Consider the following 17,308-nt stretch of genomic DNA (forward strand, 5'->3'; position numbering starts at 1 on the left):
AGTTTTCTTTTTGGAATGATTTTCAATTTTGTTTGACCGCCAGACAGGCAGACAGAATTAAAAAATTTTTTATCTCACTCCTTTCTCTCTGTGCATGTATGATCAGGCCAAATTCAGAGCCAATGTACTGCTAAATTACAGGTTCGCTTTCCGATTCGTGTTCCAATTAATGTTCAAAATTAACGTTCAATGGAAATCAAGTTGTTCCTCGAATATAAACTGTTTGTAGACAGACAGACAGACAGAAGTGAACCAATTGCTTAACCCTGCTTTTCGCTTCGTGTGTGTGGGGTAATAATCTACAACAGGACCAAGCAAGTAGTTCAAGAATGAACTAGAACGGCACTCAATTGGGCGCATACCTCCGCCAAGCTGAACCCTTTACGTTTTCTATCCCACTGATAGACCGGAACTGGATCCGGACCGAAACCAAAATCTAATCAGCTTGCTGTTGTCAAATAACCAACTCATCCACCTATTTTTGTCATAAGTTGTCCATAGCTTTTTGAGATATCATGCTATATATTGCTTTTGGCCCGTGCTATCTTCAATGGTGAAGACTCACTTTTGAAATTCTCGTATCGGGATCTGGATCCTGATTTTCACCAAAATCTAATAATTTTGCCCTTTTTACACACCCAACCTCTCCACCAAATTTCGTCTGAATCCATTCACAACTTTTTGAGATATCCCATTCACAGACAAATAAACAGACAGTGGTGTAAAACATAACGTTTGTCCACCATTGGTGGTGGAGGTAATGAGGAACTGCTTCATAATCTGATTAACAGTACAGAAAACCAATGACAACAGTTAGATTATATATATATATATATATATATATATATATATATATATATATATATATATATATATATATATATATATATATATATATCTATCTGGTCAGATATACTTAACTGTTGAAGAATTTCTCATGAAGCTGATAGAATTGAAGTACTAGTACTCGTAGATAAACCAGAAGGTTTGAAAGTCAAGTTCCAATTTTGCTATTTGGTTTCACAAAGGGATTCCCTGGCTTTTATCAAGGCAATTCCCCCCCCCCATCCCTTTCCATCTTTTAAAGCTGATTGGAGAAGTTCTGTCCAGCCTTAACCCTGCTTCACCAATGGGCTCAAATGGCACCAGTGCCTATTTTCTCAAATACTTTTTTGTTGTTAATGTTTCTCCTCTATTCAGTCTGTCCTTTGGATACCTCTACTTTGCATGGAAGTCCAAAAACATCACACTGGTCCATAGGTTGGGTGCAAAAATAGACCTGACAAATTATAGGCCATTGGGATTCCTTCCCATTCCAAACAGTCATGGAATCCATCATTGCTGCTGATGCCAAGTCTTTCCTGTTTTCAAACAACCTGATATCTGACAATCAGTTTGGATTCTGTCCCAGTCACTCAACTACAGACATGTTTCTGCTTCTCTCTCAGGAGTAGTTGGAGATCCACAATCTCAAACAAGAGGCTAGGACCGTCTCCCTGGACATATCTCATTCATTCGATACAGACCTTCTCAGACCCTGAGCATTTGATACGTCAACATGTTGCCATCATGGAAACCTCTCTTCCCCTCTCCAGGTGGAGACTAGAGTTTCCCAAGGCAGTGCTTTGGGCCCAGTCTAGTTCTCATCGATATAATTGACCTACCTGACACTGGAAAACCTCTTCCTTTTTGCAGACACTGGTGTACAGTACCCCCATCCCTCTTCTAGGTAGATAGCAGCTGCTTTCTCTCTTTCTCTCTTTCTCTCTCTGGATCTAGGAATGATTAGATGCTGGTTGGATCAATAGAACATGTCCTTCAATTTTGGAAAATCTCACATTGTCACCCTGTGGCTCGAGAAGAATTTTCAAACAAACCCTCCTATTTCCTTGGCTATTGACTGGAACAGGTGTGGTCTCTTGACCTTCGAAGCCTCACCATTTGCTATGAACTTTTCTAGGCCGACACAAAGCAATGCCAGCCTCGAAAGCTAGCCACAGACTGGGCATCCTCCATCAATAAAAGTCTTTCCTTTGGAGATCAGAGATGCCCACATTCCACAAGGCCTTTGTTCTGCTCTCTACCATGGCTGTCACCCCAGCATCACATCTCTTTCTCCTGGATTCTGTGTCATCCAAAGCTCCCAAAATTATTGGAATCTCCAATTATGAGGCTGAAGCACAAGATATGAACTGCTTTCACATCATAGGCAGGTCAGTGAATAAGGCTTCTTTTTTGTAATTCTGCCAATAAGCTATCCACACATCAGTCATTTGTGTGCATCACGTGGCTGATTGTTTGCATAATTCTTGGGATCACAGCTGTGCTACTGATGCAGTACCCTTGTAAGTTCGGACAGGAATTTGAAATTTGGTCAGGGTGCCGGTAATAACTCCCATACTCTAGTGAAAGACACAATGGGATCTGTAACATCTACCAAATAATGCTAGCAAACAGGAAACCCGGCTTTAACGTACAACCAAAGGACAGTGTATTCAACAATGCAACGCTCGACCTGCGCAGCTCCAATCAGACAGTTTATACTTGCTTCGGGAATCAAGCTTAGCCGAGACATCTCATATGTTGCATTATTTAGTGCATCATCCTTCGGATGAACGTTAAGACTGGGTGTCACGTCCACCAGAATTAGTGGGGAGACTCAGCCTGGTGTTGGCTGAATGGTGAAGGTGGCTGGCTTAAGATCTTAGTATTTGTCGTAACGTTAAATAACACCAGGTGGGTTGACTGAGACAGTCATCCTTCCGAGGTTGGAAAAATGAGTTTCAGCTTATGGGAAACAGGGGGCACTGCATCAGCGGTACAGACATGCTCCCAGCAATGATGCAACCAGCATCCACAGGCTACACACGGAATAATAATAAGTGTGGAGACTTTCTGAATTGCATTAATGAAAAAAAAGCCTTCTTGCCACCATGTTGTAACTGTCCATAATGAACGGCATATTTTATTTGAAACTTATTATGCCCCTGAAAATATGCAAAAGTTTTGAGTTACAACTGAAAACCCTGATAAAGTAGTAGCACCTCATCTTGCAGGATGATAATATAATTCAGTCAAATACAAAATTTAGTTGTGATATAGAGTGTGATCGAAATAAGTTGACATTTCCTTGGATGTTTTGTTTTTTTTTCAGGCAGATGATAAAGATTCAGGGAAAAATGCAGAACTCACATTCATCATTCATGATGTGCAATTCGTGTCCACAAGTACAGTCAATCAACCACCTACAGATTTGTTTAAAATTGTAACAAATGCTCCGACGACAGGAAAGACCTACGACGGTGTTTTCAGGTCAGTGAGATCTCTTCATGTATTTGTTTTGTGTGTGCAGATCTATCAATGTCTTGAATTACATGTTCAACACCATGACAACAAATAAGATCTTCTTATTCTTCTTTTTCTTTAACTGCCACTATTATTCCCACTTGTGGTGTTGGCCAAGGGAAGCGTGGCCTAAGTCTTTCATGAACCAGCTGGCCCAGCTGCCAGCCTGACATTCGACTAAGTTGCCCCCATGGTGCCAGCAATAGCTTCCAAGTTCGCCCACTCTCTGTGAAGGACACCATGGGATCTTTAACGTCCACCAACTAACACCTGCTTTACGTCCATCCGAGGGACAGCAGACACATTGCTTAATCACCCGACCTGTGACACACCGGAATGATAGTTTACAGCTGGTTCAGGATTCAATCCCAGGCGAGATAGCTTCGAGGCGAGTGTGTGTGTGCACCTCTCGGCCATCTTGTCAGCCGCAACAAATCAGGTGTTTTTGTTATAATAATAAATAAATAAATGAAAACGATCATTGTTGTAGTAATACGTTAGTTTTGGTTGTTTTCCTAATTGTATTAAGGAAAATGTGAGGTAAGTGTGATATGTGGTAAATTTAAGTAAATTGAAGCTGGAGGAGTGTGAAGAAGAAAAAGTTACATAAAGTTATGGATTAAGGAATGGGTAACATTGAAGGAAAACAAATCCACAATATTCCATTGATCAGACTTTAGCAATCTCGTAGATGTTCTGGAACGAGGAATCTTATGAAAATGACGTGTTTTAAGTCTTTGTTAAATAGAAGAAACAGAACCGGGTCTATGAATTTGCCGAGGCAAAACCCAAAAAAAGTTTTCACTCAACCTTTAAGGCTAGAATTTTTTTCAACTTACTCCGTTTCTGTCTTAAGAATTAAAATGATTGTAGAAGGTTGCTATAATCACTATCTCACGGATGCATATTTGGCCAGGATTATATCATGAATTCTGTGTGCTGATTGCATCAATACTATTGGTCACATCATTGGACTCTGAGGCGTGATGGTTAGAATGTCCACTCTTTAACAGCTCATCTCAACTCCATCGTAGATGAGCTAATGAATGGATTTCATCAATAAAAATAGGACCACTGGATCTGTAGCTTATCTAGGCCCTGCCCTATGTTGTAACCCAAATTTGGTAGCATTGTGACTGATGTGTGTGGAGAAGAAGATTTTTGAAGGCATTTGCGCAATTTTCCCAAAAATTTACCAAGGCCACCATTTTGACACTTTCGGTCAGGTGATCGGCATGACCTCCACAATTTAACATCCCTACCTAGGCCTAATGTTGCAACTCAAATTTGGTAGCATAGTTTGGTCTGGAGAAGATTATTGAAGGAATTTACACGATTTTCCCAAAAATGTACTAAGTCTGCTATTTTGACACACTTTCGGTCACCTAATGTTGTCACCCAAATTTGGTAGCATTCTGACTGATGGGTCTGGAGAAGAAGATTTTTGAAGGAATTTACATGATTTTTCCAAAAATTAAGGTGACCATTTTGAAAAACTTCTGGTAGCATGATCGGAATGACCTCCGCAATTTAACATCCCTACCCAGGCCTAATGTTGCAACCCAAATTTGGTAACATTCTGACTGGTGGGACTGGAGAAGAAGATTTTTGAAGAAATTTACCAAGTCGGCCATTTTGACTTGCTTAAAGTCACGTGACTGGAAGGAGCTTTGTAATCCCCATTACCAGTCAGGAATGGAACATTGCTGCCAAATTTCAGCTGGATCGGCCCAATGGCTTGGTCGGAGAAGTCGAAATAGGAGATGGATGGACGGATGGAGAGACGGACGGACGATGCGTGATGACAATACCTTATCTGGAATTTAAATTCCAGATAAGCTAAAAATTTCAGTGTGTACTCACTAGTTGGTAAGAATTGCAATATGTTGTTAATGAAAATAATTTGAAAGTTCACAGTATGCTGTTGCTTAGGTGGCCTTAGTCAACTGCATTTGTCCAGCTGTGACAGATATTAACTTTTCTGAAGCTTATACAGATTGACCTTGTAAGACCTTGCCATAAACCAGAATAATTTCCAATCACAATTTCTAAACTAATCTTTTCTAAACCCAAGATGAAGGAGTAATTCAAATCTTGCAGCTCAGTGTGAAAATGTTGCTCTTGACTTTGAGCAATAGTTGGATTTATTTTTGTGAACTCTGTTAATATTTTCTGAGTAATGCATGTGATGATATCGTTTCTTCAATGATTTAAATGGACAAAACCATCATCGTGCATTATGTTTTTCTTTGTTCAGTCTTGGTACATTTTCTCAGCTAAATTCTGAGGGTTACTACCAAATATGTCTGATCGTGAAGGACCATGGAGAGGTATCACACTCTGCCAACGTTTCTGTCAAGGTAAGCAATTTTTAGCCCCAACATGGCGTCAGCCCGTTTGGGGGCTTATATTTTGTGTGCTGTCCATCTGTCCTTCCATCCACATGTTCCTCCATCCAAAGCCTGTCTGTCCAAATTATATTCAAAAATGACTGGTCACATTTCTTTCATACCTGGCACGTGTAGGCAATAATATCTGGGCATAAGGTACTTTAAATGATTTTTGGGATGGGAGCCAAAAGTCATGGGACACACGATTTTATTTCTGAATCTTGGCAATTTTTAACAGATTTTATGAGAGAGAATAGTACAAGATTGTACATGCCTAAGGGAAACATTATTTATTTGAATACACTTCAAACATCTCCAATACCAACACATCTTTGAATTATTTATTTCTTGACATGCACTTTACCATTCTCACTACCACACAATAGACATTCCACATTTAATTATGTATTTATTTATACTAGTACGTGCCCGTACGTGCGTGGCCATACGTGCAAAAAAAAAAAAAAACTTTCAAACCGCGTGCCAAAAACAACAACCACACAGGCCGTTCCTTCGCTCTCACGTGCCCGTACGTGCGTGGCCGTACGTGCAAAAAAAAAGAAAAAAAGAAAAAATAATAAAAGAAGAAGACTTGTGACGTCAATCGTGATGTCATAGCACCGTGTCCTGCCATTGGTTTGGTAAATAAATGGCCATAACTTGGGAAGCACTTGTCCGATTAATATCAAACCTTGAAAAGGCACATCCACAGGGCCCAAGCAATATACCTGGCAAGTTTCAATTAGATCGGACCAGTGGTTGTCGAGAAACACCGGTCGCAGACACACACACACACACACACACACACACACACACACACACACACACACACACACACACACACACACACACACAGATTGCGGGAATTATAGATAGATGCCTTTAATGTTTTGCAAGCTTTATTTATTGATATAATATACAGTATTAAAATGTAAAATATACACTTCCTTAAAATGCGTTTGAGGGCTGTGTCCTCGATAAGGACTTGCATTCTTGTTTCACTTATTTTCACGAACAACATTTTTTTCTTGGGGCAGCATGATAGATCAATCATTTGTTGGTGTGCTTGATACGAATATCATTCAACAGAACTCGAATTTATTTTTAATGGTAAATTGAAGGTTTTCTTTTTTGAAACAATTATTGTACTTACATACTAAAGTGTGTGTGTGTGTGTGTGTGTGTGTGTGTGTGTGTGTGTGTGTGTGTGTGTGTGTGTGTGTGTGTGTGTGTGTGTGTGTGTGTGTGTGTGTGTGTGTGTGTGTGTGTGTGTGTGTGTGTGTGTGTGTGTGTGTGTCCATCTTCCATGCAAACATGCACAACAGGTGTTCATGATCCCACAAAATTCGAAGGTGGAATTAATTTTCGCACGTTCACTTGATGAGGTGAAAGAACACTTGCTGGATATAATCAGGTAAAATCCTTGGCTTTCCATATTCTCTTTTCTGACCTTTCTTTTATCTCACGATGGCATCCCACAATTCAACTATCTCATCTGGATTATTTACCGAGAAAATTGGATCCAACTTCAAATCATCTTCTTTGTGCTTTGCAGGCAGGGTATTTATTTATAGAGTAAACTAGACAACCCGTGAACCCGTTGAGTTCCCGTTGTGACAGCGGTTGATGAAAGAAAAGTCATTTCAAGAAGAAAAGAAAGATAGCTCCAGCAAACTATACTGCTGAGGTTGTGTGCATTGATCAAATTCTCCCGGAGAGTACCTGATTGAATTGATTTTTTAATATTTTTTTTCGTTGCCCGATTTCAACGAAACTTGATAATGCACACCGCAGGCGAATGGTGAGTAAGGTGGCCCTAAATCTTTTGCGCTATCCTGTCCCGTTTTGGCTATATTTCGGGAACATACATACATACAACATGAGAGTTTTAGTAATATATAGATGATATATTGGTGACAGAATAGGGATTTTTTATCAATCAAAACTTCCAGTTACAACATAACACAACACTTGAAGCTCAGATAAATAGCTAGGAAGAAGAGTGAGGGGTGCTGCAGGATGATTGCAGGATAATATGCGAGGAAAGGGCAGAATAAATTGGTTTAAGGCCCGGTCACACCTTGACGTTTTAGCCAGCGATGGCAACGTGTTAAAATTTATGTAAAACGCTGGCTTACGTTGAACTTTTGATGTTTTTTTTAAGATTCGGACGTATTCATAGCGACTTGGTCTTATGTATAACGCATTGGTAACTACACAGAACGTTTCGTTGTGTTATAGATAACTTATACCAACGAATGCTGAACCTGTTGTCGGCCTACACAACCGATGCCCAACGATAGTCTAACTCAGGCATAGCGCGTTGCACGCATCGCCGACGATGTCGTGGCGTAGCCTATTAAAAGGCTGACGTACAACGATTCAAATCATAACTGCCGTAGAAATGGAAGGGTCAAAATCGCGGTCACACCTTGGCGATCTTGCCAGCGTATGCCGACGTAACAAAAAGTGTGTCTAAAACGTTGGGGCACGTCGAATACGGTATGGGTAAGTTTGGTATGCGCGAGTAGAACGCTAAATACGCTATCATAAGTCGTAGTAAGTAGAGTACGTCAAGAAATTTTGAACATGTTCAAAATTTTACGACGTACTCGGCGTATGACACACATTCGCATCTGATGGGGATAAGTTTTACACACGATATGTGGACGCTTACACACGTCCACAAAGGCTACTTATAAGCTACTCATAAGTCGAAACACGTCGCAGTAATGTCTTTTTTACGCGAAACTTATTTCTAACTTATGTTTGACGTGCGATGAACCAATTCTTTACGTAGTCCCAACACACATTGACGTATGTAGACGTATTCCAATGACGTCTTCCGGTCGACAAAAAAAATAAATGAACGTGTTTCTAGGTTACAACTGCCATATAAAGACGTGTTCCCACCAGTTTTGGGAATTGGTATATAAAAATGGTGTTCATAAAAGGGGAACCCAACAGTGTTTTCGAGTTCTTTTTGAGTCGATGTCCATGTCAGCAGTAACAGTATCAGTATCAGTATTACTATTAGTATTAGTATTAGTAGTAGTTTGTTCATGTTGGCAGTAGTAGGTGAGTGTGAGGGGGAGGGTGTGGGTTATGATGGATCCTCCTTGCGTCCGCGTGTCCACAGGTAGGTTCATAGGCTGCCACTCAACGATTTAAATGGCTGCATCTCCACTATTGAAAGTAGACGCTTGCGCTCAACAATTGGATTTTTTTTTACACTCAACGACTTTTAAAAGGTACCACTCAGCTAGTTTCATTGTTTACAATGAACGATTTAAATTGCTGTCACTCGCCTTTGTTTTTTTTTTGTTGTTGTTTTTTTGACGCTGGGGTTTGGAAATTTGAAGCGTTTCTTCTGAACGTGTTAAAACGCTCAAACTCGACTATTTTAAATAGACGCTACCGATGGACAATTGGAATCATAGCCAAGCTAGACATCGAAGTGTGAACATCCTCGTCATGCCGAAGAAAAGTTTGAAGAATGCTGCAAATAAGTGTCCTGGCCGTGGCCGTGGACGCTGACGCAAGGACGATCCATTATACCGACGTCTTTCAGCCTATGAGTAACTTAAAAGTAACGTCTGTCGATGTGTGGCAACGATCGCGTAACGTGCCAACAACACGTTAATCATAGGTAGGAAATAAGTTTCGGGTACTCTAAACATTACCTCGGCGTGTCTCAACTTATGATTAACTTACAAGTAGCATGTGTTGACGTCTGTCAACGATCGCAGACCGTGCCTACAACTTGTGGCCAGCGTAGCGGAACGTGTGAGTCATACGCCGGCATACGTCGTGAAATTTCAAGCATGAAAAAATTTGAGGACAACCGAAAAGTACAACGTTTAAAGCCAACGTACAACGACGTATGGCAACGTACAACGACGTATGGCAACGTACTACGACGTATGCCAGCGTGCTCTCAATGTTATCAAAACTTACCCATAACGTATTCAACGTGTGCCAGCGTTTTAGAAAAAAGATTCAAAAATCGGCATACGTTGGCTAAAACGTCAAGGTGTGACCGGGCCTTTATGTGTGGAGTGTTTGATGACCAGTCTCATATCAGGAAAATCTGACACAGATACAAAGCTGCCCTTGTGTCAAACTCAATTTCCTTTGTTTGTCTGTCCACTTCCTTAGGCTTATATCTTGTATATCTGGAGAACAGAACATTGTAAGACCACTAAATTTGGCAGACATAATGGAGGCTCCAGACAGCAAATTTTAGCACATGCAATGGTGTTCAATGGAAAGTAAAATACACCACCAGACTCGGTGGTGTAATAGTTAGAGTGTCCGCTCTGAGTCTGGGAGGTCAGTGGGCCAAATAGGCTAGTACAGAAGAGTCAAAATTTTGAGAAACCCCGACCTATAGTAAAAAGCGACTTTCAAATGGGATTGCAGCCTGATACAGTGGCGTTCAAAAGTATTCACCCCCTAACAATAATGCCATATTTTGATGAATTACTAATTACATACAAATAAATTTTCCAAATGAACTTTTTTATTGTGTGTGTACATATATATATATATATATATATATATATATATATATATATATATATATATATATATATATATGTATGTTTGGACAAATAAAAATACAGAAACTCAGTCATCTCACTTAACCAAGACGGTATTGGTACACCTGTCCTTAACACTAACCTTAACATGGGCAGACTCGGTCTGGAACAGAACACTGATAGGTATGCTGACAGTGTGGTGCAGGAGTTTGCATGTGGTCTTTCTGGATAAGCATCGGGAGGCCGGAAACAGGCTGGTCTTGCCGGTCAGCAGAGATGTCAATTACACTTTAGTGCAGGCACAGCTTCAGACCCTTTTCTGCTGGTGGTGTGTCTTGTCTGACATGCCAGTGTCTTTCTTTGTCCCTCTGCATCAACCTTGGGATCTCCATGGCTCTTTGAGGCTCTCCATCTGACCGGCTCTGGCATCTAATCGGCATTCCCTTTTCTCTTGCCTGCACTGTCTTCGCATTCTTCTGCTCTCATACCTTTATTTTATAACCAGTGCTTCTGCCACTGCCCCCCTCTCCATCCTGGTCAATCCTCTTATTTGCACAAGTGTTCCACATGCACCATTGAAGCACTGAGGTAGTACATATGTAGAGGCCATTTGCCGAAGTGTGTCTGAGGGGTTGTACTAGCTCACATGGATGTGCCATGTTAAGTTCAATTGTATGGTATGAAAATACAATGGGGTTGATTTAAGATTTAAACACAGATGGAGGATATGGAGAAGAAACAGACATGAGGACGAGGATTGCAGCGGAGGCTCCCTCACCATCCAATTCTGGACGATGCTAATTGGGGTTTCAAACACATACACGAGCACTCTTTAACAGACAACTGATGCATAATTAACCCATCATTGACATCTAAGCCATGTTTTTTTGAACAATATATCTATATATGTACATCTTTCATATACAGGACAAAGACATTAATAGACATCAGTATACTTTATACTTGAATAACAAACATTCATAGACAATGGGTAAACACATGTTTTTGGGGATAGGGAACCTAGACTCCCTGCATCAGAAGCTAGAAGTTCAGGTAGGAACACTAACAGGCTTTTGAAATTATGCAGCTCAATGGTTTGATAATTATTCTTTTCTTTCCAGTTTACTGAGGTCTGCCGTTGATGATGCACAAGTGACAATTTCCAACATCCAAGAAGAAACACAAGTAACACGAGCTGCAACTGATGCCAGGTAAGTGGAAAATAAAAAAATAGAGGCAGAAATAGACAAAGGCTTTAAATGCTTCTGCACCTGAAAGGAAAATTTCTGCAGATGTATAGCGATGGAGATATATAGATTCTGTATATATACACTAGATGGTCCATTGCAGCTCAGGTCTGCAAAACAAACCCTTTCATCTATTTACTCAATAAACCATCCCCCATTCCCCTCTGCCACTTTATATATTTCCCTCAAAGTCTTAATTTCACTCCCACTTCTTCTCCTTATCCCATTGCCTTATTTACACATTCACATACTTCCACTCAACCCAATCACACACTTCATCCACTCCCACTTATATCCCTTCTCTCACTTCCTTTTCTTCCCCTTCACCTACTTCCCTTAACGTTGTCTTACATTTCCCTCTATCCCTTCATTGACTTCCCCCTCTACACCTCCACCTCTCCCCATTCATATACTCCCTCGTAACTTTTCACCTACTTCCCCCTCTGTTTATTGATCCACTCCTCTGTTTACCTATTCACCCACTCCCCCAAATTTTCTGGGTCATCCCTGAGTCTACTTCAAATTTTCCTTTCATGCAGAGAATACAGTACAGTAATAGTATTATCATAATTGCCACACTCTGATATTAATACACAAGTTGGGCGTAACAGTCCGAACTACGTAAAACCTTCACTAACACCTTGAGCACAAGCTGCAGTTTAAAGTTAATTCAGTTCAGCAGTGCAGGAGTGTGATTAAGTCAAACTAACAAACAAACACTTCAAATTATCTCGACAATTTCTGATGTCTGCAGTTTTCATGCAGAGAATTGATGTATTTTATGACATTATGACTTGTTATTCACAGTCCTACCAGGAGACAGTGCTACATGATGCATATGTTACATGATACATGAACAGTGCTACAAATAGAGAATTTGTGTCACCACTTAAGCCAGAACAAATGGAGGTTATGAAATGTTTTTTTAACCACCTAAAATATTCCTGGGGACATCCTGAGTACAACTACAAAGTTTCAACTCATTCCATTTGGTGGTTTAGGAGTGCATACAAGACAGACAGACAGCCAGTGAGACAGACAGAGGTGGCAAGCTTTGCATATATACACAAGTTCGAAAAAAAAAAAACATTAAAAAGTGAAAAGACATTTCAGGATGGAATCCCCAAAAAACAACCAAACTAGAAAGCATCTCAAAATGCAGTTTGGGTACATCTACTGTATAATGTGAAGCATCTGTTTTGTACTGGAACTAAACTTGAGGAAAATGACAGTTTAAAAAAAATTGTACATTTTATTCATTTATGTTCTCCATATTCTCATAATAAAGTTTTGTTGACAATTTGATGACAAAATCTCAAATGGTAAAAATGTTATAGCCTAGGTAAATACACAGAAGCGGTTAAAAAACAAATCACAATAACGGGGGCGTTTTGTGCCTGATGCACTGCGGACAGGCTGATACGGCCTATTTGTATTTACTCTGAGTTTGCCGTTTGACATTCTGACCCAATTATCAATGTCTTCTCCATATTCTCATAATAAGGGTTTGTTGAAAATTTAATGACAAAAGCTCAAATGATTAAAATGTTATGGCCTGGACAGACAGACAGCCAATCATTAACATTATGTACCATTATCATTATCATTCTTATGATGTACCATTATCATAATTGTCGTTATCATTATTATGCTCTTCCATTATCATTATCATTATGTGCCATTGTCATTATCAGTACCATTTTTATTATTATCATCATTATTTATATACCATTACAATTGTTGTTATGTATCATCATTATTTTTGTTAACATTTTCATTCTCATTATTATTATCTTTGTAATTATCATGATCATTATCACTCTGCATTTATCCAAGAAGTCCTGAACACTTTTGATCGTTTTCGTCCGGTCCCATTTTCAGGAATTGTGACACCCCCAGGCATTTTTAGTAAGATTTGGCAGATACTTTTTACCCCGTGCACGTGAAGTGAAAAGCAGGGTTAAACAGTTTGTTCATGTCTGTCTGTCTTATCAGCTTATGATCATCAGTTTATGGTCGAGGAACAACTCATTTAAATTGAATGTTATATTTTGAACACAAATCAGAACATCAATTGGAAGACGAGTCTGCCGTATTACCGTATATTTTAGCTCTGAATTTGTCCTGATCACATATGTGCAGAAAGGAGTGAGATAATTTTGTTTAGTCTGTCTGCCTGCCTTGCAGTCAAAAAAAATTGAAAATCATTCCAAACAGGAAACTTACTGTTTTTAAGGACATTATAAAGGACACAAACAATAAGCACTGAGAACTAATGTAATGTGTTACATCGGGTGATATGATAGCTACTAGAAAACGGCAGTAAAACCAGGAATTAATATTTATATGCCTTTAAACCTCTTTACACGTTTATTAGCCCCCATTTGGACTTATCCGAAACAAGGGGGGTTTGTGGATTTGAACTCAGTTTTCGTGTCTGTGCATGCGTGTGTGCATCTGCAACCATATCTTGGACATGTATGGACCGATTTTATTTGTATTTGGCACAAAGACAACACATGATGGTATACATGTGCTCATCACTTTGTTTCATGATGCGATCAAAGATGGCCGACTAATGGCCATTTTAGGTGTAAAAAAGAACCCGATGTACAACATATCCTCAACCATTTCTCGGGCATGCATTTACCGATGTTGTTCAAACTTGGCACAGAGATGATGCATGATGGCTAACATGTGTGCGTCATTTTTTTTTGAGATCAGATCCAAGATGGCCAACTGGAGGCCATTTGTTACTTAAACGTGTACCCAACCATTTCGTGAACATGCATAGTCCAATTTTATTCAAACTTGGCACAAACACAGTGCATGATGGCATACATGTGCCCCTCACTTTACTTTGTGATCTGAATACTAGAAGCGACATTTATCTATTCCATGAACCTCTGTTGTGTCAGCAAACACAGTTTGTCCAATCACTTTGCTTATTTGTGCAAAGAAGAGGAACACGAACTCGTCTCATGATCACGGATGGTTAAGAAGAAGATTATTATACAACAGCCTTCGCGGCTCCGCCTCAGACCCTGCAACCTCCAATTGAAGAGCTGAACACTGAACAGGCTCCTCCCACCTAGACCATTGGGAGGTGATGACGCATCAGTGGAGAACGTGCAATCATAATTAACAGGTATGTCAAATAATGAGCTTCTCAACATCTCCCAAGATCCACAACAGTGTACCCCAATTTAGTTTAGAAATCCATCAAAATATTTTCGTTACATCCAAAAGATACCGAAGACAAATTCAGCATTGAACCTAATACTCCCATCACAAAATATTCTGGTGACATCATCCATATACGTCATCCAACATGGCCGCATCCGTTGGTTGCTTTGGAGTTCAAACAAAATTCTAAATGAATGTTGAGAAAGTAATGTTGAGAGAATTTTCATCAACTGATGAAGATTTTCTGCAGTACAAGTACTTTGGGTGGATATGTTTACCCAAAAGGTTTTGGAAAATCTCATTCTGAAGGCAGAACTCATTTAAATTTTGTGTTGGCAACCATAGCAACCAGTCCATGGCAACCAGTGAGTGCAAATACAAAGAAACTAATAAGTTGTTTCCACTGAAACACCAAATACTGTACAAACTGTGGTGTAGTCTGCGGGCCTACGGGGAAGGGCATGGTGGTGGGGGAGTGGTCGGAGTGGTCATCGTGTCTGCAGGGGATATAAGGGGTGCGCGCCGCCTGAGGCGTTGTAGGAATGCCGTAGTCGCCCGGCTTGTGATTGTGCTGAGTACGTAATAAAGGACGGTGGTTGGCGAAGTACGCCCGCGCTCCCGCTTGTGCAACACAGCCCGGCTCGACTGTTCCCCCGCTCGTGTCTGCCTGCTAAGCATCTTCGACACGACACAATAGTTGGCGACGAGGATCTTCGGATCGGCGTGTGCGGGGTGGTGGCGCTCGGATCGGCAGCGAATAACCCGTGAGGTTCCAGGCTACGGAGCCAAGGGTCTCGCCAGCACGAGCATGACAGGGAGTCGGGGTACGGCGCACGTACGCGTGCCCGCCTTCGTCGGAGTCGACTTCGGCCATGTCGAGTGGGCAACAGCAGCGCTCAGTGTTCGTTTTATTGAGGCGCGACAAATCGGGGGAATGATTTCTGCAAAGCCACGGCTAAAGAACGAGGACACGCGGTTCGGCTCGAACGCGGCGTTGGACCTCACACAAGCTCTGAAGAATGTCCGGGGTCTCGATGGTCGGTGCGCAATAGGTGGTCCGGAGGTCAGAGCGGGGTGCCAGGCGCGCACGGCCGCGCACACGGTCTGCGGCGCGGGTCGTGGGCGAGCGTTGCGATGCAATCACTCGGACGGCGGTCTGAGCACTCGAGGACGTCTACGGTGTGTGTGCCGAGAGTCATCGCCCATCATTACAGTCATTGATGGCGGTGTGCGAAGCGATCCTTCCGTCCCGGGTCGAGATCTACTGCCGGTGTTAGACCTGCTTCCAATTGATCCGGAGATGACAAGATCAGTGGCAGGGGAAGTTGAGGTGACCGGGGCACTGATGCTGCCCATGTTGAACCTGGTTTCAGTTGGTCCTACGGTGACAGGACCGATGCCAGTGAATGTCGAAGTGATCGGGGCACTGATCGGGTGTCGGATGGAGTCCACTAGTGCTGCCCTCGCATCGCGCACGTACACCGGCGAAGCGGTTGCGCCGCTTGCGGCACCCGATGTCTCGGTGCTCTACCGGGGGCGAAGCGCCCTACTCACGGTGGTTGTGGTGCGAGGGGAGGGGCCCGTCTTTTTGGGTCGGGACGGGTTGACGCGCCTCGAGCGGGATCTCCAGCTCGTACCTCCAGGTGCGCCGGTGCTTCCTTCGTTGCTTCCTTCGAGACCCGAGGGCGAGGTTCTGGCGGCGGGAGCCGCGTCGAGGCAACGGGAGCGGCCGATCGTTGCTGCCTGCAACGGTGATGTGCGGTGCGGAAGCAGCAGGAGCCGTGCCAGCTCTCGCGATGAGCTCTCGCGCGTCGGCTGCGTTCATGGTGCGAGGTGCGCCTATGTTGTTCGGGCAGCTTCAACAGATTGCGGTGAGCCCGTCGCGTGCAAGGGAGTCACGGTTCGCAACATCGAGTCAACAACCAAGAATCGGACTCGTGATGTGGGTTATGGGTTGCTGTTCATTGCATATTTGTTTTTCCTTGCTCTAGTAATGCAGTTTAACATTGTTAAAATGAATGCCAGCAGTTCCTGTGTGAGAGTGGGTTTGGCGGAGATCAATCGATGGGTTTGACAGTATGGTCAATGTGATGTGGTGGCTTTGGGAGTGGTGGTGGCGAATAAAAAGGTTGGTTTGGCCTTCCATTGCCCCGGGCCGCGGGTAGTTGCTTTATCAGGTGCTGGGATTTTATCAAAAGAACGCGCTGTACGGAAAAATGAGTTTGCAATGGTTCAAGTGGTGTTCCTATTGATTTATGACGAGCTTGTAGTTAAAGTGTGGTTTGGATGGGGTTGCGACCGTCTAACTGCCATGGGGGTCTCGGAGATCGACTCGGAGCCGGGACTGGTGCGCTGGTCGGCGTTACCCCCACCTCTGGTTTCAGCAGGGTCACGTGCCTGGCGCCTGGGACGCGGCTCTCTGGGTTCGCTCAAGGCCGTTTTGGCCATGCGGTGGAATCTCAACTGATTGTGGTGCGTGGGTTGTTGTGAAGCATTGGTTGCATCCACCCAGCGGCGCTGTTCAGCGCCCCCATCCAAGGTCATTCGGGGCTGGCGCTGGCGCCACGGCTTCCAGACAGCGAGCTTCCGGCCTCAGAAT

At 42.3% G+C, this 17,308-nt stretch overlaps 1 protein-coding gene across 1 annotated transcript in view; it reads left to right on the plus strand.

The window, feature by feature from the left end:
* CDHR2 (cadherin related family member 2) overlaps positions 1-17,308 on the plus strand; it is a 246,758-nt gene that overhangs the window by 195,985 nt on the left and 33,465 nt on the right. The window contains exons 24-27 of the mRNA XM_085851957.1: positions 3,155-3,312; positions 5,603-5,705; positions 7,061-7,149; positions 11,398-11,487. Coding sequence (XP_085708083.1) covers positions 3,155-3,312; positions 5,603-5,705; positions 7,061-7,149; positions 11,398-11,487 — 440 coding nt within the window. The remainder of the gene's footprint in view (positions 1-3,154; positions 3,313-5,602; positions 5,706-7,060; positions 7,150-11,397; positions 11,488-17,308) is intronic.

The sequence above is a fragment of the Eptatretus burgeri genome, chromosome 13 (assembly GCF_056783735.1).
Source record: "Eptatretus burgeri isolate ZD-2024b chromosome 13, Ebu_testis_v1, whole genome shotgun sequence".
Taxonomy (NCBI): Eukaryota; Metazoa; Chordata; class Myxini; order Myxiniformes; family Myxinidae; genus Eptatretus; species Eptatretus burgeri.